Below are 21,502 nucleotides of genomic sequence, written 5' to 3' on the forward strand. Positions count from 1 at the left end.
AGAACTTTAACCCAACGTGCACTGAGAACTCTAACCCAACAAGCTCTGAGAACTCTAACCCAACGTGCACTGAGAACTCTAACCCAATGTGCACTGAGAACTCTAACCCAACGAGCTCTGAGAACTCTAACTCAACGTGCACTGAGAACTCTAACCCAACGTGCACTGAGAACTCTAACCCAACGAGCTCTGAGAACTCTAACCCAACGTGCACTGAGAACTCTAACCCAACGAGCTCTGAGAACTCTAACCCAACGTGCTCTGAGAACTCTAACCCAACGTGCTCTGAGAACCCTAACCCAACGAGCTCTGAGAACCGTAACCCAACGTGCACTGAGAACTCGAACCCAACGTGCACTGAGAACTCGAACCCAACGAGCTATGAGAACTCTAACCCAACGTGCACTGAGAACTCTAACCCAACGTGCACTGAGAACTCTAACCCAACGAGCTCTGAGAACTCTAACCCAACATGCTCTGAGAACTTTAACCCAACGTGCACTGAGAACTCTAACCCAACGAGCTATGAGAACTCGAACCCAACGTGCACTGAGAACTTTAACCCAACGTGCACTGAGAACTCTAACCCAATGTGCACTGAGAACTCTAACCCAACGAGCTCTGAGAACTCTAACTCAACGTGCACTGAGAACTCTAACCCAACGTGCACTGAGAACTCTAACCCAACGAGCTCTGAGAACTCTAACCCAACGTGCACTGAGAACTCTAACCCAACGAGCTCTGAGAACTCTAACCCAACGTGCTCTGAGAACTCTAACCCAACGTGCTCTGAGAACCCTAACCCAACGAGCTCTGAGAACTCGAACCCAATGTGCACTGAGAACTCGAACCCAACGAGCTATGAGAACTCTAACCCAACGTGCACTGAGAACTCTAACCCAACGTGCACTGAGAACTCTAACCCAACGAGCTCTGAGAACTCTAACCCAACATGCTCTGAGAACTTTAACCCAACGTGCACTGAGAACTCTAACCCAACGAGCTATGAGAACTCGAACCCAACGTGCACTGAGAACTTTAACCCAACGTGCACTGAGAACTCTAACCCAACGAGCTCTGAGAACTCTAACCCAACGTGCACTGAGAACTCTAACCCAATGTGCACTGAGACCTCTAACCCAACGAGCTCTGAGAACTCTAACTCAACGTGCACTGAGAACTCTAACCCAACGTGCACTGAGAACTCTAACCCAACGAGCTCTGAGAACTTTAACCCAACGTGCACTGAGAACTCTAACCCAACGAGCTCTGAGAACTCTAACCCAACGTGCACTGAGAACTCTAACCCAATGTGCACTGAGACCTCTAACCCAACGAGCTCTGAGAACTCTAACTCAACGTGCACTGAGAACTCTAACCCAACGTGCACTGAGAACTCTAACCCAACGAGCTCTGAGAACTCTAATCCAACGTGCACTGAGAACTCTAACCCAACGAGCTCTGAGAACTCTAACCCAACGTGCTCTGAGAACTCTAACCCAACGTGCTCTGAGACCTCTAACCCAACGTACACTGAGAACTCTAACCCAATGTGCACTGAGAACTCTAACCCAACGTGCACTGAGAACTCGAACCCAACGTGCACTGAGAACTCTAACCCAACGAGCTCTGAGAACTCTAACCCAACGAGCTCTGAGAACTCTAACCCAACGTGCACTGAGAACTCTAACCCAACGAGCTATGAGAACTCGAACCCAACGTGCACTGAGAACTCTAACCCAACGTGCTCTGAGAACTCTAACCCAACGAGCTCTGAGAACTCTAACCCAACGTGCACTGAGAACTCTAACCCAACGAGCTATGAGAACTCGAACCCAACGTGCACTGAGAACTCTAACCCAACGAGCTCTGAGAACTCTAACCCAACGAGCTCTGAGAACTCTAACCCAACGTGCACTGAGAACTCTAACCCAACGAGCTATGAGAACTCTAACCCAACGTGCACTGAGAACTCTAACCCAATGTGCACTGAGAACTCTAACCCAGCGTGCACTGAGAACTCTAACCCAACGTGCTCTGAGAACTCTAACCCAACGAGCTCTGAGAACTCTAACCCAACGTGCTCTGAGAACGTGTGACTGAGAAAGCCTTTATTTTGAAACCCTCCCGTCACGCGTCACAGCGACCGTGCGGGCGGCAGTGCGCGTGGAGGACGGTGAAGGGGGCGGTAAAAGCGGAGCCTGAGTTCCGGGGCTTTCACTGTGACTCCGGTCAGCGGAAGTGCAGGTCGGTCCAGCACCGCGTCCGGTCCAGGTGTCTCCGTCGGTCCAGCACCGCGTCCGGTCCAGGTGTCTCCGTCGGTCCAGCACCGCGTCCGGTCCAGGTGTCTCCGTCGGTCCAGCACCGCGTCCGGTCCAGGTGTCCCCGTCAGTCCAGCCCCGCGTCCGGTCCAGGTGTCCCCGTCAGTCCAGCCCCGCGTCCGGTCCAGGTGTCTCCGTCGGTCCAGCCCCGCGTCCGGTCCAGGTGTCTCCGTCGGTCCAGCACCGCGTCCGGTCCAGGTGTCCCCGTCAGTCCAGCCCCGCGTCCGGTCCAGGTGTCCCCGTCAGTCCAGCCCCGCGTCCGGTCCAGGTGTCTCCGTCGGTCCAGCACCGCGTCCGGTCCAGGTGTCCCTTCCCAGGAGTTCACTGAGACCCGAGGATCATGTCGACGCTCCGACCCAGACGGTTCGTGCTGCAGAAGGAGTCCGGCGGCTACGGGTTCCACCTCCACGGCGAGAAGGGCAAGAGCGGCCAGTTCGTCCGGCTCGTGGAGCCCGACACCCCCGCGGCCGCCGCCGGGCTGCTGGCGGGCGACCGCCTGGTGTTCGTCAACGGAGAGCGCGTGGAGGGGGAGGGCCACCAGCAGGTGGTCGCCCGGATCCGGAACACCGCCGGGGCCCTGGAGCTGATCGTCGTGGACCCCGACACGGAGGAGCTGCTGACCAAGCACAGCCTGCAGTGCCGGAAAGAGTATGTCACGGAGGGGGTCCCCGTCCCGGGGGGGGGCAGTGACGCGGACCGAAAGGACGCGGCGAGCAACGGCAGCCCGAGGAGTCCCAGCCGCGCCCGGGAGAACGGAGAGGACTTCGGGAGGAGGTCCGACGAGGTACCCGCAGCTTCCCGCACGTTACTGGCGTGCAGCAGATCAATAGTCATCAATAGTACAGTCGTGATCAATAAGTTACGTCTAATAAGTTACATTCGATAAGTTACATCTAATAAGTTACATTAAATAACACACTAGTTTATCTCCCTTAGTTACCGCCGTCATGGTGATTATACGACAATAGAGATGGACGCACCTGTCAGGTATGACGTATTAAGGAGCTCTACTGTAATTGCTTGAATTACCAAGTACCTTCTGTGTACCTTCTGTGTACCTTCTGTGTACTTTCTGTGTACTCTGAATTGAATAGAGACACGGCCCGTCTAACATGCTTTATACGTGAAGTGAGAGAGTCGTGGTTTAACGAGCGATGACGTCACTGCAGATCAGAAGATCTGGTGACGGTTCGGACGGGGACTGACCGTCCACGAAATCCAGTCGGAGACAAATCCATGAATGCATGCCAGGGAGACCGAGCAGGGACCATAACGACAGGAGGACAGTGTCCACTGTCAGGACAGGACCCATAACGACAGGAGGACAGTGTCCACTCTCAGGACAGGACCCATAACGACAGGAGGACAGTGTCCACTGTCAGGACAGGACCCATAACGACAGGAGGACAGTGTCCACTGTCAGGACAGGACCCATAACGACAGGAGGACAGTGTCCACTGTCAGGACAGGACCCATAACGACAGGAGGACAGTGTCCACTCTCAGGACAGGACCCATAACGACAGGAGGACAGTGTCCACTGTCAGGACAGGACCCATAACGACAGGAGGACAGTGTCCACTGTCAGGACAGGACCCATAACGACAGGAGGACAGTGTCCACTGTCAGGACAGGACCCATAACGACAGGAGGACAGTGTCCACTGTCAGGACAGGACCCATAACGACAGGAGGGTCGTCATTACCCTCGCCGAAGGGGAGGCGAGGGTAATGCAATTGGGTGCGTTTGTTTGTTTGTTCGTTTGTCTGTTTGTCTGTTTGTCTGTCCGAGCGCATAACTCAAAAACTAGTAACCCAATCGACTTGATTTTTACACAAGCAAGGTTCTGTCCGTGGCTCGGTTCTCCCCGAGAATGGCGTTGATCCGGACCTGGATCCAGATTCTAGAATTATCTTTACATCTGGAATTGTGCCTGTGCTGTAAACTGCCACTTTAAGAGGGAGGGAAACGAATGGCATGATGGGAAAAAGAGTCCAGAAGGAGTCTTGTAGTACGTTCCGGAGCAGCAAGCTAGAGCAGGTTTGGCCCCTCTGATCCGGAAGCCCTGTTTACTGTCTCACTAGATCCAATAGTCTTTTGGAGGCGGGGTCTGCAGTCTCTGATTGTCTTTCTAGTTTAGTTTTGGAACTCAGTCTTTTTTTGTGAGTACCATCAAAAAAGAAATTTCCTTTAGAAAAACTGTGACGCGCGTCTAGACACTGAAGTCTAATCAGAGAGCAGCGCTGATCTCTGATTGGTTGCTGTGTGATCTGTCAATCAGATAATTATCACACCTGTTTCGTCACATGACAAAGACTCTGCTCACCAGGAACGAGTCGAACCCTGACGGGTCTCCTGGGGTCTCGGGGGCTACTAGATTTAAACTTTCAGTAGCCTTTGTGGCTTGGAGGTTGGCTCGTTTCAGATGGGAGGTGCTGGAGTCTGGCTGAGTGACTGAATATTAATTACATGTGACAGATGTCGCCTCGCGGGTCGTAGCGCTAACGCTATCCCTTAATATGACCTTTGATCTCATGATCCACATACTAACAAAACGTAGGACTCGTTTTCTTGAGCCACAACGTTCATCTGGAGCTTCATATTGAGAAAGCAGGAGTTGTTGTTTTCCTACTGAGTAACTCCCGGAGGGATGGTGCTAACGGTAAAGATGGCGGCGTGTGAAATGGGAGGATCGTCGTGATGTTCAGGTGGAGCTCAGGTAATGGAAGGGCGTCGAGCACCGCTGAGCTAAATGATGCGGTGGTGGAGAACTACATCAAAGCAAGCCTGCCGAAGCCTCGGCCCCGCCTCACGGCGAGTCCTGACGGCGGGGCGAGGCCCCCCGCCTCACGGCGAGTCCTGACGGCGGAGCGAGGCCCCCGCCTCACGGCGAGTCCTGACGGCGGGGCGAGGCCCCCGCCTCACGGCGAGTCCTGACAGCGGGGCGAGTCCTGACGGCGGGGCGAGGCCTTCCGCCTCACGGCGAGTCCTGACGGCGGGGCGAGTCCTGACGGCGGGGCGAGTCCTGACGGCGGGGCGAGTCCTGACGGCGGGGCGAGGCCCCCCGCCTCACGGCGAGTCCTGACGGCGGGGCGAGTCCTGACGGCGGGGCGAGGCCCCCGCCTCACGGCGAGTCCTGACGGCGAGGCGGGGCCTCAGAAGGGTCAGATGGGAGATGGTGTCTCATGTACTGCCTTTGTTTGACGCTTTGATACGTTCTGTTCTGGACAGGATCCAAAGGGTTAGGGTTAGGGTTAGACCACTCTTGACTTCTGAGGTCATGTGGTCCAACTATTATCGATTGATGGAATGATTCAATGATTTGGGTCACAAATTACATGAAGCAGCAATCGTCATGGTGATCGTTGGAACAAAGATTAAAGCATGTACCGAGTCATGTTGGTGTGGGAACATCCTGGTCTCCAGTGGCTCCACCGCGGGCCGTCATCGGTCACCATGGAGATCACCGGCAGCAGAAAGAGCCTTTGTCTGGTGTTTGCAGAGAAAAGCTTCTCTCACTCCACAAGGTCCACGCTCACCCCGAAATAACGACACGAGACTGGAGTTGAACAATGCAGTAATACCTCGACACACGGGTACTTTAAAATACGAGTGTTTCCGAGACACCAGCAAACCTCTTTCTTTGAGACACAAGTAGCTTCCAGATGGTGGCGCTAGCTGTCAGTACGCTGCTAGCTAGCTTCGCTGGTCCAGCTCAGGCGTTCTCCACCTTCCGTCCTCGTCTCCTGCTCGTCTCCGTCTTGTGTTTGCAGTATTGACCGGATTCTGGCTGTACCTGTGAGTATTCCTGATCAGTGATTGGTCCAAAGAAAGCGAGTGGCGAGGACAGCAGTGATGAGAACAGACGATGATGATGATGGAGATGAAGCATGAAATGATCCATCAACGTGACCGTGGTGTCCATAAGTGATGGGACACGCCAGTACGAGCGGAGTACATGGACGATGTGTACAATCCTGAACCAGAAGGATTCTGTCAGGAACACAAAGCCTTCCAGAGGCAGAACTACTACGTCTAAGTTTATGTACGAGTAAGTCAGACACCTGTAACGTGTCTGAGCATGGAGCGGACCCCACCCTGGCCGTCTCGTCTTTGCACCGCCTGCACTGTCACCTGTGGGGGACAGTGGCGCAGTGGTTGAGAGGGTCGTCCTACGACCGGGAGGTTGGCGGTTTGATCCCCGGCTCAGGCGCATGTGTACACTGTCGTTGTGTCCTTGGGCAAGACACTTCGCCCGCATTGCCCGGGCGCAATGTGGCGCAACGCGATGAGTGAACACTAACATAAGACAATCTCCAAACTTGGACATGTACACGTAACTTGTCCCCCTCATGTGACTGTGTCCAAAGGTGGTTTAGAAGTTGCGTATCACAAGCATCTAAAGTGTTTTACCATCTGTTCAAGGTTCTTCTATCAAGTCATCTTACTGAGATACCGGGCTGGACTACGGGATCTTATGTTTGCCTAGCTATAAAGCCGTTGAACGTTTTAATAGTTAACAAGCTGAGAGATGTTTGCCACGCCCGTCTCCCTGTACATCACACTAAACCTGGACTGCGCTGCATTCACACGGGCAGATCTCGGGTGTTACGTCTATTTATTCTGTGCTGTCCAACCAGTGCGCTCGGTTCTCCGGAAGACTCCTTTCATTCGTTCTCAGCGCCGATGGTTCCCAGCACTGCTGAGGAAGGCTCAGGTCCGGTTTGGCTCATTTAGCCTCAAGGAGCAGCGTCATATGGTTATAAACTGGTTATAAACAGGCTCTGTAGATGCATTACTCTGCCTCCTGACGTAACCACATGATCTGAAGTCCTTCACTGACTAAACGGCCCTGCTCAGCCCGACACATGAAAGACGCAGCTCTGTCTTCCAAAGTGTTCGCTCAGAGAGACTTCGTCTCGGTCAGTCCTGAAAACATTTGCAATGGACTTGGTGCTGGTTCAGTTTTAAGCAGCAAATTGTGTTTAGCGTCTTTGCTGGTTTTAACACTTTTATAGTGAATGTTGGAAATTCTGCAAGCAATTTCAGCCTTCCTACAAGGAGCAGCGAGGATCGGGATGGTTGGGCAGCGTGTCGTCCTGTGTGGATAAGCTAGTTGGGTTTGTCGGAGGTGTAGAAAACCCTTCCCTGAGCCTGATCTTTGGGGGACGGTTGTTTTAGCAATGATGTTAGTTCCAGCCACGTTAAGAAGCCATTTAAACATGGTTTTGTCATTATTCTGTCGGAGCAGAAAGACCGTTGAGTCACAGCTGACCACGGAGACTTGTTGCAGCAGATGATGGATGCTCAATGTTTGCTCACCTCAGGGACCGGCCCAGACAGAATATAGAGTGGCTGGGGGGGCCAGGGGGGGGCCAGTGACATAAATGTTGAGCTCATCACTTCAAAGATTGTACTGTACGCTTTCCTTCTAACCGTCTGCTTCATTATATCGTCCTGTAATATGCACATTAATTCAGCAGAAATGTTCATTTTAAGTGACTTAACAATAAATCCAATGAAGTGGGCACAAGTGGACATTCACATGTCATCGAATTTATTCAAGTTAGTATTTTGAACAATAAGGAACAGGAAGCGGCAGTCTTTATTCTGTGACTTCGGTTTCATTTAGTTCCTGGTTATTACGGTGCTTTCACCATTATGGAGCAGGCCAGCGTGAAGCCATGAGGTCATTAGGTCCGGTTCTGGCCTTTAGCTTTGTGCTAGTTTAGGGTAGTTTAACGTCACATTCTTTTTCTACAGTATAAAACATAGTTAATGTGAGGATTGTATTTAATTCAGAGGAGGTATGGAATGGACCTTCATTGTTTTACAGTACCTGAACAATATGTCTGGATGCGAGGCGGGCCCACCCCATGGACCACAGCGGCGTCTTCCTGAATCGTGATCCCTTCACTAAAGTGGGCGGGGCATCCTGAGTGCTTCATCGTCGCGCGTGTGATGAATAATCGGGCCCGTCAGCAGCTTGTAATCGGCAGCGTTCCCAACGTGCCCTTCGTACCTCATTATCTTCATTAACAATGGCCGGTCGGTGGACTCTGTCACACGTCGTCCTCCCGAGACCACGGGGAGAGCAGCAACCTGGACGGGTGTGGCCGTCCTCGGGGAACGCTGAGCTTGCAGTGGTTTGAGTTAAATAGTCTCCTGGCAGGCACTCCTCCGAGATAACGGCTAATAGCTCAGGACGTTCAGCAGATAGCCGTGTCTTTAGTAGTGTGACAGGTGGACGGGGGACTCTTTGTTTTATTAGGACAACAGGTGGATGGGGGACTCTTTGTTTTGTTAGGACAACAGGTGGACGGGGGACTCTGTTTTATTAGGACAACAGGTGGACGGGGGACTCTTTGTTTTATTAGGACAACAGGTGGACGGGGGACTCTGTTTTATTAGGACAACAGGTGGACGGGGGACTCTGTTTTATTAGGACAACAGGTGGACGGGGGACTCTGTTTTATTAGGACAACAGGTGGACGGGGGACTCTGTTTTATTAGGACAACAGGTGGACGGGGGACTCTTTGTTTTATTGGGACAACAGGTGGACGGGGGACTCTGTTTTATTAGGACAACAGGTGGACGGGGGACTCTGTTTTATTAGGACAACAGGTGGACGGGGGACTCTGTTTTATTAGGACAACAGGTGGACGGGGGACTCTGTTTTATTAGGACAACAGGTGGACGGGGGACTCTTTGTTTTATTAGGACAACAGGTGGACGGGGGACTCTGTTTTATTAGGACAACAGGTGGACGTGGGACCCTTTGTTTTATTAGGACAACAGGTGGACGGGGGACTCTTTGTTTTATTGGGACAACAGGTGGACGGGGGACTCTTTGTTTTATGAGGACAACAGGTGGACGGGGGACTCTTTGTTTTATGAGGACAACAGGTGGACGGGGGACTCTTTGTTTTATGAGGACAACAGGTGGACGGGGGACTCTTTGTTTTATGAGGACGTCTGCTACGACACGACTCAAGCGGTTCTGGGCGGATCTGGATGGAATCTTCTGGAAACGTTGGGAATGTTTCCAGAACCAGATCATTACATTCTGGTGCTGATCCAGAAGAGATCCTGGATCCTGGATTCTGGATTCTGGATCACTTTGAAGTGTTTGTTAACATTGCAGACAATGGAGCTTCAAACTTTGTTCCTCAATATTATTTATTGACCGATGTTTATGGAATTTGACAGTCATGTAGGGGGGGGGGGGGGGGGGGGGGATCTCTATCTCGCCACCAAATTGAATCTGGATCAGATCCAGAATGAAGTCAGGAAAAAATATATAACATTTTAACATTAAACCCATTTATGTATTCAAGAAAATCAGCTCTGATTCACTTTGACTTTTCATGTTGTGTATAAAGATACCGAGAACAATCTAGAACCTTCTGGTGCTGATCCAGATCACCGTGTGGACGGTGTAGATCCAGTTAGGAGGGGAGCGAGCTGCTTGGGGGAGGTCTGTGCTTCCTACAACTACAATTAAATATATATATATGTGTATATACGTGTGTGTATATATACATGTACATATATATGTGTGAATATATATATGTGTGTAGATATGTGTGTGTATGTATATATGTATGTGTGTATATATGTGTGTGTCTGTGTATATATACATGTAGATATATGTGTGTGTGTATATATGTGTGTGTCTGTGTATATATACATGTAGATATATGTGTGTGTGTATATATGTGTGTGTCTGTGTATATATACATGTAGATATATGTGTGTGTGTATATATGTGTGTGTCTGTGTATATATACATGTAGATATATGTGTGTATGTATATATGTGTGTGTCTGTGTATATATACATGTAGATATATGTGTGTGTGTATATATGTGTGTGTCTGTGTATATATACATGTAGATATATGTGTGTATGTATATATGTCCGAGGGACAAATCAATAAAAATATGTGGAGTCCAAATTGATAGAAATGAAGAGTAGAAGCATTAGAAATGACAAAATGGCCGATGGTGGCGCAGTTGAGAGGGTCGTCCTATGATCGAGAGGTTGGCGGTTCTATTCCCGGCTCAGGCACATGTGTACACTGTCGTTGTGTCCTTAGGCAAGGCACTTCACCCGCATTGCCTGGCGCAGACTACAGTTAACTGCTGTAAACAAATTGCCCTCCGAGGGACAAATCAATAAAAAGTATTTAGTATTTAGTAAGTATGTAAAAAGCAAAAGTCAAATTATGAAATTTAAAATTAGCCTGCAATATTCTAAAACACATAAATAATTAAGATTTTAAAGTTACTCTCATGGTCTTTTGGGTTTTTCCGATCCAGAATGTTTCGTGTGGGCCAGAGAGCTCGTATAGAGGCTGCTGGTCCTTGACCCGTTGACCCGCGTGGCATTAGCTGATTGGCTAACCGCAGGAGGATTAGCCTGTTAACCAGGAGACCTGCTGGTGACTCATTCACACGGCAGAGGAAGCCGAGCCGTTGTAGTCTGTGGGTGAGCGACGGTCCGAGGTCCACAGTGATCGTGCTGTTTAGCTAGCTCGTTAAAACGCAGCACAACCACAGGAATGGGGAAGCTGCGTGACCGTAGCGCAGGACAGATACGGGTGGCGTGCGTCACGTCGATGACGACATGTGCTTTGATTTAAGTTGTCTGAAAGCAGCTGTTAGCATCGGATTACGTCTTTCAGCTGTCCACGCAAATTGCATCATTTTGGTAGAACCGGTAATTACAATTTATGAATTATTCTTTAACTTGATTCATGAGAAAACCATTAACAGAAACGACTTTTCATTTAGTTTCATGGCTGAGAACACTGAGACGCACCGATTGGTTGTTGCTGAGGTGCTACTCGGATGTGTGCAGGAGGAGCGGGGGGGGCCGCGGCCTCGTCTCTGCCGTCTGAAGAAGGGGCCCAACGGCTACGGCTTCAACCTGCACAGCGATAAGTCCAGACCGGGCCAGTTCATCAGAGCCGTGGACGCGGACTCTCCAGCGCAGAGCGCAGACCTCCGGCCGCAGGAAAAGATCCTCCAGGTGGGACTTCCCTTTGCTTCCTGTGTGTGTGAGCACCGCCACCTGAAAGGTGTGTGTAGCTCTGTTCCACCAGTGCTGAGAGTCGGAGCTGGAACGTGCACGTGTTTACAGGCGTGTACTTCTACTCGCTCCTGTGTGTTATGCCTGATGATGTGTGCCTGACGGCCTCTGACACGTAGGGGAGGATGGAATGCTGCCCACGGAAGTCCACAGCTGTGTGCAGCGTGTCCCACATCAGGAGGGAGTCGGCTCGGAGTCGGCTCGGAGTCGGCTCGGGGAGTCGGCTCGGGGAGTCGGCTCGGGGAGTCGGCTCGGGGAGTCGGCTCGGGGAGTCGGCTCGGGGAGTCGGCTCGGGGAGTCGGCTCGGGGAGTCGGCTCGGAGTCGGCCAGGTTCCCTGGAGGACGATAACGTTCCGTACCAGCTGCCCCGAGTTCACAGACAGAGTAGGAGTTGGTATTCCCATCTCGGAGCTTCCTCCCACGGGAATTCCTCCGACTTATCTCCCTGGATTCCACCTCTGGGCTGCACTAACAATGCGCCACTATTACTACGACTGCCGTTCACTAAACAAACCTCTTATTCTGAAACGCCTGTGTGACGACAAACACTTAATATGTTGATTTAAAGGAGAATGCTTCCGTTAAGATGTCTCCTGAGTTCTTCCGTAAAGTCCAAACCTGAGGAGGCTAACTTTAGCTGCAGCTGCTAGCTAATGTCAGTCTGTTGTGTGGTCTCGTCCCTCAGGTGAACGGCGTCTCTGTGATGGGCAAGCAGCACTCAGACGTGGTCGCCGCCATCAAAGCCGGCGGCGCCGAGACCACGCTGCTGGTGGTCGACCTCGAAACTGACAGATTCTTTCAGAGTTGCAACGTGGAGCCCGCCGAGGAGCACGTCACTGGTAGGACTCCTCTTCATCATCATCATCATCATCATCATCATCATCGTGTTCCTGGACCAAACGGCAGCTCTGCTTTCCTTCTAGGTCCGCTTCCTGTGCCAACGTCAGAGAGCGTATCAGAGCGGGAAGAAGTGAGGACCACGCACACACACACACACACACACACACTGGAAACACGGATCAGCCCCTCAGGTGGCATCGAAGCTGAACCTTCGCCATGGCAACAAGAGCTCTCCCAGTGTGTCTTTCTGCTGGGGATCATGGGATTGCAGTAGCTTTGGGGATTATTCTAATGGCCAGACGGCCGAGCGCCGGTCAGCTGAAAGGTGTGTGTGAGCACCGCCACCTGAAAGGTGTGTGTGTGAGCGCTGCCACCTGAAAGGTGTGTGTGTGTGAGCGCCGCCACCTGAAAGGTGTGTGTGTGAGCGCTGCCACCTGAAAGGTGTGTGTGTGAGCGCTGCCACCTGAAAGGTGGGTGTGTGTGAGCACCGCCACCTGAAAGGTGTGTGTGTGTGAGCGCTGCCACCTGAAAGGTGTGTGTGTGAGCACCGCCACCTGAAAGGTGTGTGTGTGTGAGCGCCGTCACCTGAAAGGTGTGTGTGTGTGAGCGCCGCCACCTGGAAGGTGTGTGTGTGTGAGCGCCGTCACCTGAAAGGTGTGTGTGTGTGAGCGCCGCCACCTGAAAGGTGTGTGTGTGAGCGCCGGTACCTAAAAGGTGTGTGTGTGAGCGCCGGTACCTAAAAGGTGTGTGTGTGAGCGCCGCCACCTGAAAGGTGTGTGTGTGAGCGCCGGTACCTAAAAGGTGTGTGTGTGAGCGCCGGTACCTAAAAGGTGTGTGTGTGAGCGCCGGTACCTAAAAGGTGTGTGTGAGTGCTGCCACCTGAAAGGTGTGTGTGAGCGCCGCCACCTGAAAGGTGTGTGTGAGCGCCGCCACCTGAAAGGTGTGTGTGTGAGCACCGCCACCTGAAAGGTGTGTGTGTGAGCGCCGCCACCTGAGAATGATTTACTCACATCTGCTGAGGCACATGGAAACTTCAGAGAGGATCCTGTGACCTCCATCCCAGCAGACAAGCAGCAGCGGGGACTCTGCTGCCCCCTGCTGGAGGCCTATTAGTGAGCCTTTGCCCCACCCACCTGCCACTTTATTTGGTACGCCTGTTCATTAACCCTTTGTTTGATACACATGGCCTTTCAGGATTTGACCCTTTGACTTCAGAAGTGTGATTTAACCCTAACCCTGAAAAGGCTGATGGATTCAAACCAACACCTGCAACAAGAAAGCATGGATCCATGCCGTCTGAGATCAATGGTTTGGTCCGGTGACAGAGTGGGGGCCATGTTCCTGGCCCACTGTCTTTAGTAGCAGCTGAGCGGCCTACCTGAACGCCAGGTAGCAACCCGATAGAGAACCTTTGGGATGTGATTGTTGGTTCTATACCACAAAGTTCTTCAGCTGTCATTGTCTCCCGTTACCCCTCGATGGGACCGGCTCCCACTAACTTGATTGATTGTTCACCTTGTTATAGAAGTGATCGGGTATTTCTCCTACGTTGATGCGCTGATTGTGAGTCGCTATATATTTCAAAATAAACTTCATCAGCGGAGTCACTTGAATTTAGTTTTTTATTATAATTATTTCTTATTAGAAAGGATTTTCGTTTACAGATGTTTATTGTTAATTTATTGTCTGTTGTTTGCATTGGACATTAGACCGCTGCGAATGATTTATTATTAGACGACGCCGGGATTAACGATTATCCAGCAAATGTCGGCCGCTCCGTGAAAATAGTGTCTCAATGAAACCGGGTTGGACCGCTGCTGCATGGAGCCCGGAGGGTGTCCCAGATGGGACCGCCGTCCCGTAGTCGGGCTGAACTACTGATCTATACTCTCCGAGTCCTTCCGGACAGGCTGACGCGATCGACTAGCAGGTGGCCGGTGACCTCGGCGTGTTACTGAATGTCGTTCCCTTTGAACCGTCTTTCTCCTTTTTCCATGATTGGCAGGTATCAGCAGTGAGGAAGACCAACCTCATCGTGAACTCGTCATCCTCGAGCGCCATGTCCAGACCCGCCCATCCAGAGGTGTGCAGTGCCGCCACACGTTCATGTCGTAAGACTCTACACACGGGCGTAAACAGAGGTCAAAGGCCAAAGCACCTGGAACTGCTTGGAGCCTGGATCAGGACACGGAGTGAGACGGCGAGGACTGTCGGTTGGGACGGGGGGGGGGGAATAAAGCAGCTATTTGTCACGTCTCGCCTCCTCCCCTTTCAGTTGGTTGTCATCTGGATGGCTCTAACAATGATTCCCATGCTGACAGTCTGAAAGGCTCATCAAAGTGTGTGTGTGTCTGTGTGTGCGTGTGCGTCTGTGTGCGCGTGTGTGTCCAGGTGCAGAGGGCCCCGGAGCCAATAGAAAGAGACAGCCTGGTTCTGGGCGTGTCTGTGGCCCAGGCCAAAGAGCGAGCCCGTCAGAAACGAGCTGCCAAGAAGGCCCCGTCTATGGCCTGGAGCAAGAGGAACGAACTCTTTGGCAACTTATAAAGTGATGGGGTCGTCGGGTCGCGCCCCCCAGGCGGTCTGGGATGTCTCTGGACTTAGTTCCAACGTCTCCAACAGTGTTATTCCGTGATTTTATCCGTTTTAATTCAGGCTTTACTGCTTCTTTCATGTTGAAATGGCCGCCGGTGAGACCACACGGGAATAATGGGAACGTCAAAATGGAAGCTAATGAGAAAGGAAATCTACATGTTGGATGTTGCGTCGTCTGAGAATGAGCAGTTTGGACAACCTGTTGGACTCGTGTCCCCTTAAAGTCCAGGCGCCTGAAGGGACTGTCCTCGTGGTTCCCTCATCCAGAGCCTCGTCCGTTTGGAGATTACTCGTCATGTCGCTCAATAGATTTGTTCATTCCCAATAAAATGATTCCCGAGGAATATTTGTTTTGCCTCATTTCTGTATTTTAGAGGTTTGCACTGCAGGAATGGAAGCGTTCCGGGGGGGGGGGGGGGGGTGTAGGAAACCGGTCTACAGCAAAAGCAGAGGCTAAAGGGTTTAGGGGGGCCGGTGAAACCAAACTTCAACCGCTAATCTTCATAACATTATTCAGTCCTAAGGTGTTCTCTTCATTTGGGACAATGTGGAACGTTCTGGGACGTTCGCTCTTTGATCATGCTCCTCCCACCCAGCTGTTTTTGTATAATACCCGACCAGACAAAAGACAGAAGCCCACCTTGGTTTCCACAGAGCAAGTCACCTTTTAATGATTGTCAGGTGCAGAACTTTAAAGTACCGGCGCAGCGCTACCGGATGCTGCGGTTTCAGAATCCTGCTGCTGTTCAAAGAGTCCGAGCGAATCAGAGAGACACAAAGGGCGTGTCTGGACGCGGGGCGGGGCGGACTGCAACCATCTTAACGGGATGGATTTAAGATAAAGTGCCGTGTCCGGATTCGAGGAGCCGCCCTGCTGGCCGGGAACTAACCGCCTCACGAAGCTGCACCTGTTAGCGCAGGCTGCGTCAGGACGCACCTTCCGGCACAGACCAGACATTTGAGACGACCGTTGAAACGCTGCCATCACAGCAGCCACGCCCGAAAGGGACAGCGAGGCCTCAAAAGTGCCCCCCCCCCCCCCCCCCCGGGGCAGAAACGCTTTGGTTCATGTCAGACTTTAGTATTCTCCCTGGCGACAGAACCTTAGCGTAGAACCTTAGCGTAGAACCTTTAACAGAGTACCGGTAGTTTACGCACTCGAACTAAATATAAATATACCGAGCATAAAAATATCTGACTACACGTACACCATGTCTATACATGTACACGTAACAGGTATATCAACGGGTGCCCTGAGTCAGAGGTGCGCCGGTGGAGGCGGGCTGTCAGGACGTCCGTCCAGCATGGCGTCCAGCTGGTCGGCCAGGTCATCGAACATGCTCCCGATGTCGTCCAGGATACTTCCTGCCGCCGTCACCGTGCTGCCGCCAGAGACAGAGACGTTACACGCAGCAGGAGCGCCGGCCTGCGGTCGGACGCCACGTCCGTCCCTACCTGCCCACACTGCTGCCCTGGGACAGTTTGTCCTCCACCACCTTGAGAGCAGCCTCCAGGGACGTGCTGGTTTGCTCCAGTCTCTGCTGGGCCAGCACCAGACAGGCGGCGTCACACAGGGGCGTGGACGTCCGGGGCGAGGATGGACAGACAGTGCGCTTTGACCCTGAGAGACAAGCGAAGGAATCATCATCCTCATCCTGAAAGCACGTGTCCCGTAGCCAGAGACATCACAATCGTTACCTGACGGCGCCGAGGCCACGCCCGGCCGAGGGAGCCGTGATTCCACAGAACCAGCGGCTTTGGGCTTACGCTCCGACTTGGACGTCACGGTCTGTGTCTGTCTCTGCGTTTGTGGGGGGTCCCCCAGCTTTGGGGAGACGTTGGTGTGGACACCAGGTTGGACTGGGGACCCCGCTGTCTGGGGTGCCGTCCGGTCTGTGGGCTCGGAGCCGGTCCTCTGGAACCCGTCATCGCTCTGCATGCTGACCTCGCTGCATGTGCAGTCGTCTTCTGGGTTCGATGGATCTTTGGCTTTGTGCCGTCTTTTCACCGTGTCAGACTCTTTCAGGTTGAACTCTGGGCGCCCCGGGTCCTTCGCGGTTTGCACTGGACCCTCTGGGGAAGTCTTGTCCTCAGCGTCTGCATGGATGAGGACTGGAATCCGTGGCCGCCGTTTGATAGCGAGGTTGCCTTCATCTAAGGGAAGGTGGCGAGGGCAGCGCTTTGGAGATGTCCTCTCACTCTTCTTCGTCGCTCCCTCTCCAGACGCGCCGTCCGGGCCTGAACCTCTTTGTCCGACGGTCTCTTTGTCCGTTGTCCCACTTCCTGCCCTCCGTAACCCTGCCAGGCCCGGAGAAGGGACAGGCTTGGAGTGCTGCAGGGGGACAACCGGAGTCGTCCTGTGAGCAGCCGTGGTTGGGGGCGCGTCTCTCCTGCTGCCGGCCCCCTCCAGCCTGGCTGCGATGCTCCTCACCCTCCCCTTCTCCTCTGGGCTGCTGCTCACGGAGCTCATCCTCTTCGGCGGAGGTGGAGGCGGGCCTTTGCGTCGGGCTCGCACAGCAAAGGAATGGCTGCGGTTCCCTGCAGCATGTCCCGGCCTGCGGGACAGGGTGGCATAGGAGGGCACGGCTAACCCTGACCCTGACCCTAACCCTAACCCTGACCCTAACCCTGACCCTAACCCTGACCCTGACCCTAACCCTAACCCTGACCCTAACCCTGACCCTAACCCTGACCCTGACCCTAACCCTAACCCTGACCCGTCCTCATCGTCGTCCGGCTCGCCGTCAGACAACGCGTGGCGAGTCAAGCTTTGGGAGCGCTTCTTATGCGGCGCTGGTTTGGGCTGGGGTCCCAGCAGAGGGATGGGAATGCCCCCTGGTCCCATGGTCTTCTGTGTGGGGGGAGGGGAAGCTCGTGGGGGGTGATGCTCCTGATGGATTGCTTTGGGCTTGAGTGGAAGCGCCGGGCTGGGGAGCTTGTTGGGGTCCCACATCTGTCGACTGCTTCCTCCACCGTTTCCCAGACTCTCCTCCGACCGACTCGACGCTCTGGATGAGGCTGCGTTTCCAGGGTTCCCTGACCCCCCCGACCGCATGCCAACGCCTCCCTGACTGGCAGACCCGGCTGCAGTACAGATCCCGCCCGTCACGCCGCACGTGTGAGCAGCTCCTCCCATCCTGCCCATCATGGCGCTCTGCAGCTCGGTGCTCAACTCGCTGTCCTGGAAGGAGAGGAGCTTTCTTGGGGTGCGAGGGGAAGGGCAGCAGTTGTCAGAAGGAGCGTCAGAGTACGCGTAACTCGGTGCGTGTTCAATCGCCACCACCTCAAGGGCGGCGGGTTTCCGTTGGAGAGCCCCGCCTCCCGCTCTGTCGCCATGGCTGCGAGAGCGCTGCAGGTCACTCAGCCTCTTCACTGCCAACATGAGCTTCTTCTGATGGCCTGAGACACAAAGAGCGGACAGAGGGTTTAGGCAGACTAACCCTTCAGACATGTGGTAGGAGGTTCCTCAATAAACATCCAAACATCAAAGACACACCTGAAACATTTACATTTGGAGTATCTCAAAGATTGGGCAGAAAAAAGGATTTACTAGACAGAAACTTCAAACTTCTGGAAACTCGTGCTAGTCCTTGGCGGGGGCTGGTTCTTCAGGGGGGGGCGATCAGTCGGCTGCTCTGGGGGCTTGTGGAAGCCCAGGATGCTTTTATAGTCTGTGTTGTTGGTCCGGTGCCTCGTAACCTCCTCTTGATAAACCCCCGGATTCTCTAGGGTCCAGCAAACCAGGTCCACCAGTACTGGCCCTGTAGGTAGACCCTGGACTTGAAGCATCTTGGATCCGGCGACCCCCGACCCTTCCTCCAGACGCTGGGACTTGGATTCCCAAATGAAATGTGAACCGTACTTTCATCTGAATCATGAATTTCTTAAGAGAACCCGTTAGCGACTGGAAGTCTAGAGGATTACAAACGTTGAGCACCAGACTCACAACGCGAGACTTCCCCTGCCCAGGGGACCCGTCCCGTGCACGGTCGGTGTCCCAGAAGCCTCACCCAGTTTGGTGACGCCTATCTCCTGCAGGTCCTCCCAGGTGATGTCTTTGACTATAGTGATGGAGTCGTAGCCGTTGTCACACAATCTCTTCTGGTACTGAGGCAGTCCGATTACGCTCAACCACTCCGCCAGGTCAGACTGCGCCGCAGCAAACGCGGGACAGACGAGACAGAAGACAGGGAGACAGGGAGACAGGGAGACACGATCACCTGGTGGAGCATACACGGCGGGGGCTGGATGAGAACATTAGAGGCGTTCCTCACAGGAACGTAGCCCGGCAGCCACTCGGGGACGTTCAGACGGACGATCTCCATGGAGATCTTCTTCCTGTGGCCTGGCTTGGTCACTCCGATGGCGGTGAGGTCCTGAAGAGTGAGACAAATGTTCTTGTTCGTGACTGGGTCCTCTGGTGACGGAGAACGAGTGAAGCCCATCCCTCATTCCCAACCGCGCAAACAGAGCGTCCAGCGGCTGGTTCAGGTCCACGGGGACATCCGAGACATCAGAGAGCTGCATGCGAGCTGCATCCGAGTTGTCCTCAGTAAATTCCTGAATCGGTTTCAGGTGTGATTCCGGATCCGGCACCGTTCTATCGTACTTTTGTGCTCAGTTCTCCCTTCCTGAAGGGAAGTTCAAACCCTGAACCTTTCCAGACGCGCCTGCTGGAGCAGCTGCTCTGGCAGAGGTTCATCCTCCATCGCCGAGCGTCGTCCCGTAACATTGATCAACAGCGGTACGACAGCGAGACGCTCCCGGACACACCTCGGGGGTCATCCTGCTGATGGTGGGTACGTCGTATCCTGCATGGAGGAAGTCGGCTGTGTACTGGCCCAACTGGAACTCACACAACCACCGGTGGATGGCCTCAGAGTCCTAGGACAGAGACGGGGGACACGTCTTTGGACTGCTGTGTGGGTGCAGAGTGTGAGAACCTGATACTCACCGTGCCCTCCAGAAGCTGCTGTGGTCTCACCGAACCTTTCTGAGTGCTGCTGGGCTGCAGACCGGAGCCACCTAGAAGACACACAGAGTCAGCATTAGGGGGACTCGCCCTGACTAGGGGGACTCGCCCTGATTAGGGAGACTCGCCCTGATTAGGGGGACTCGCCCTGATTGGGGGGACTCGCCCTGATTGGGGGGACTCGCCCTGACTGGGGGGGCTCGCCCTGATTAGGGAGACTCGCCCTGATTAGGGGGACTCGCCCTGACTAGGGGGGCTCGCCCTGATTAGGGGGACTCGCCCTGACTAGGGGGACTCGCCCTGATTAGGGGGACTCGCCCTGATTGGGGGGACTCGCCCTGACTAGGGGGGCTCGCCCTGATTAGGGGGGCTCGCCCTGATTAGGGGGACTCGCCCTGACTCTGAGCCGCTACAGAGTCAGCATTAGGGGGGCTCGCCCTGATTAGGGGGACTCGACCTGACTAGGGGGGCTCGCCCTGATGAGGGGGACTCGCCCTGACTAGGGGGGCTCGCCCTGATTGGGGGGACTCGCCCTGACTCTGAACCGCTACAGAGTCAGCATTAGGGGGACTCGCCCTGACTAGGGGGGCTCGCCCTGATTGGGGGGACTCGCCCTGACTCTGAGCCGCTACAGAGTCAGCATTAGGGGGACTCGCCCTGACTCTGAACCGCTACAGAGTCAGCATTAGGGGGACTCGCCCTGACTAGGGGGGCTCGCCCTGATTGGGGGGACTCGCCCTGACTCTGAGCCGCTACAGAGTCAGCATTAGGGGGACTCGCCCTGATTGGGGGGACTCGCCCTGACTCTGAGCCGCTACAGAGTCAGCATTAGGGGGGCTCGCCCTGACTAGGGGGACTCGCCCTGACTCTGAGCCGCTACAGAGTCAGCATTAGGGGGACTCGCCCTGATTGGGGGGACTCGCCCTGACTAGGGGAATCGCCGTGACTCTGAGCCGCTACAGGGCCAGCATTAGGGGGACTCGCCCTGACTGAGCCGCTACAGGGTCAGCATTAGGGGGACTCGCCCTGATTAGGGGGACTCGCCCTGACTCTGAGCCGCTACAGGGTCAGCATTAGGGGGACTCGCCCTGATTAGGGGGACTCGCCCTGACTCTGAACCGCTACAGAGTCAGCATTAGGGGGACTCGCCCTGACTAGGGGGGCTCGCCCTGATTGGGGGGACTCGCCCTGACTCTGAGCCGCTACAGAGTCAGCATTAGGGGGACTCGCCCTGATTGGGGGGACTCGCCCTGACTCTGAGCCGCTACAGAGTCAGCATTAGGGGGGCTCGCCCTGACTAGGGGGACTCGCCCTGACTCTGAGCCGCTACAGAGTCAGCATTAGGGGGACTCGCCCTGATTGGGGGGACTCGCCCTGACTAGGGGGAATCGCCGTGACTCTGAGCCGCTACAGGGCCAGCATTAGGGGGACTCGCCCTGACTGAGCCGCTACAGGGTCAGCATTAGGGGGACTCGCCCTGATTAGGGGGACTCGCCCTGACTCTGAGCCGCTACAGGGTCAGCATTAGGGGGACTCGCCCTGATTAGGGGGACTCGCCCTGACTCTGAGCCGCTACAGGGTCAGCATTAGGGGGACTCGCCCTGACTCTGAGCCGCTACAGGGCCAGCATTAGGGGGACTCGCCCTGACTGAGCCGCTACAGGGTCAGCATTAGGGGGACTCGC

The 21,502-nt window shown here is 54.1% G+C and overlaps 2 protein-coding genes across 2 annotated transcripts in view; one reads left to right on the plus strand and one right to left on the minus strand.

Annotated features, from left to right (window-relative positions):
- The first annotated feature begins 2,661 nt into the window (after positions 1–2,661).
- Positions 2,662–15,181, plus strand: nherf1a (NHERF family PDZ scaffold protein 1a). The gene is made up of 6 exons (XM_068754494.1): positions 2,662–3,105; positions 11,184–11,354; positions 12,100–12,253; positions 12,338–12,384; positions 14,260–14,337; positions 14,646–15,181. Exons 1-6 carry the CDS (start codon positions 2,662–2,664, stop codon positions 14,796–14,798), a joined length of 1,047 nt encoding a protein of 348 aa, XP_068610595.1. The 3' UTR covers positions 14,799–15,181.
- Positions 15,182–16,104: 923 nt separating this feature from the next.
- Positions 16,105–21,502, minus strand: part of LOC137910492 (caskin-2-like) — a 5,834-nt gene continuing 436 nt past the window's right edge. Inside the window, exons 2-9 of the mRNA XM_068754931.1 lie at positions 19,801–19,871; positions 19,620–19,730; positions 19,121–19,222; positions 18,857–18,995; positions 17,564–18,245; positions 16,545–17,401; positions 16,302–16,467; positions 16,105–16,228 (exon numbers count right to left, since the gene is read on the minus strand). Of these exons, the coding sequence (XP_068611032.1) occupies positions 16,105–16,228; positions 16,302–16,467; positions 16,545–17,401; positions 17,564–18,245; positions 18,857–18,995; positions 19,121–19,222; positions 19,620–19,730; positions 19,801–19,871 (2,252 nt within the window). The remainder of the gene's footprint in view (positions 16,229–16,301; positions 16,468–16,544; positions 17,402–17,563; positions 18,246–18,856; positions 18,996–19,120; positions 19,223–19,619; positions 19,731–19,800; positions 19,872–21,502) is intronic.

This window comes from Brachionichthys hirsutus, chromosome 21 (genome assembly GCF_040956055.1).
Source record: "Brachionichthys hirsutus isolate HB-005 chromosome 21, CSIRO-AGI_Bhir_v1, whole genome shotgun sequence".
Taxonomy (NCBI): Eukaryota; Metazoa; Chordata; class Actinopteri; order Lophiiformes; family Brachionichthyidae; genus Brachionichthys; species Brachionichthys hirsutus.

Coding starts and splice junctions, on each gene's coding strand:
- nherf1a (XM_068754494.1), top strand. CDS start 2,662: ATGTCGACGCTCCGACCCAGACGGTTCGTGCTGCAGAAGGAGTCCGGC. Junction 3,106..11,183: donor TCGGGAGGAGGTCCGACGAG/GTACCCGCAGCT, acceptor GGATGTGTGCAG/GAGGAGCGGGGGGGGCCGCG. Junction 14,338..14,645: donor CCAGACCCGCCCATCCAGAG/GTGTGCAGTGCC, acceptor GTGTGTGTCCAG/GTGCAGAGGGCCCCGGAGCC.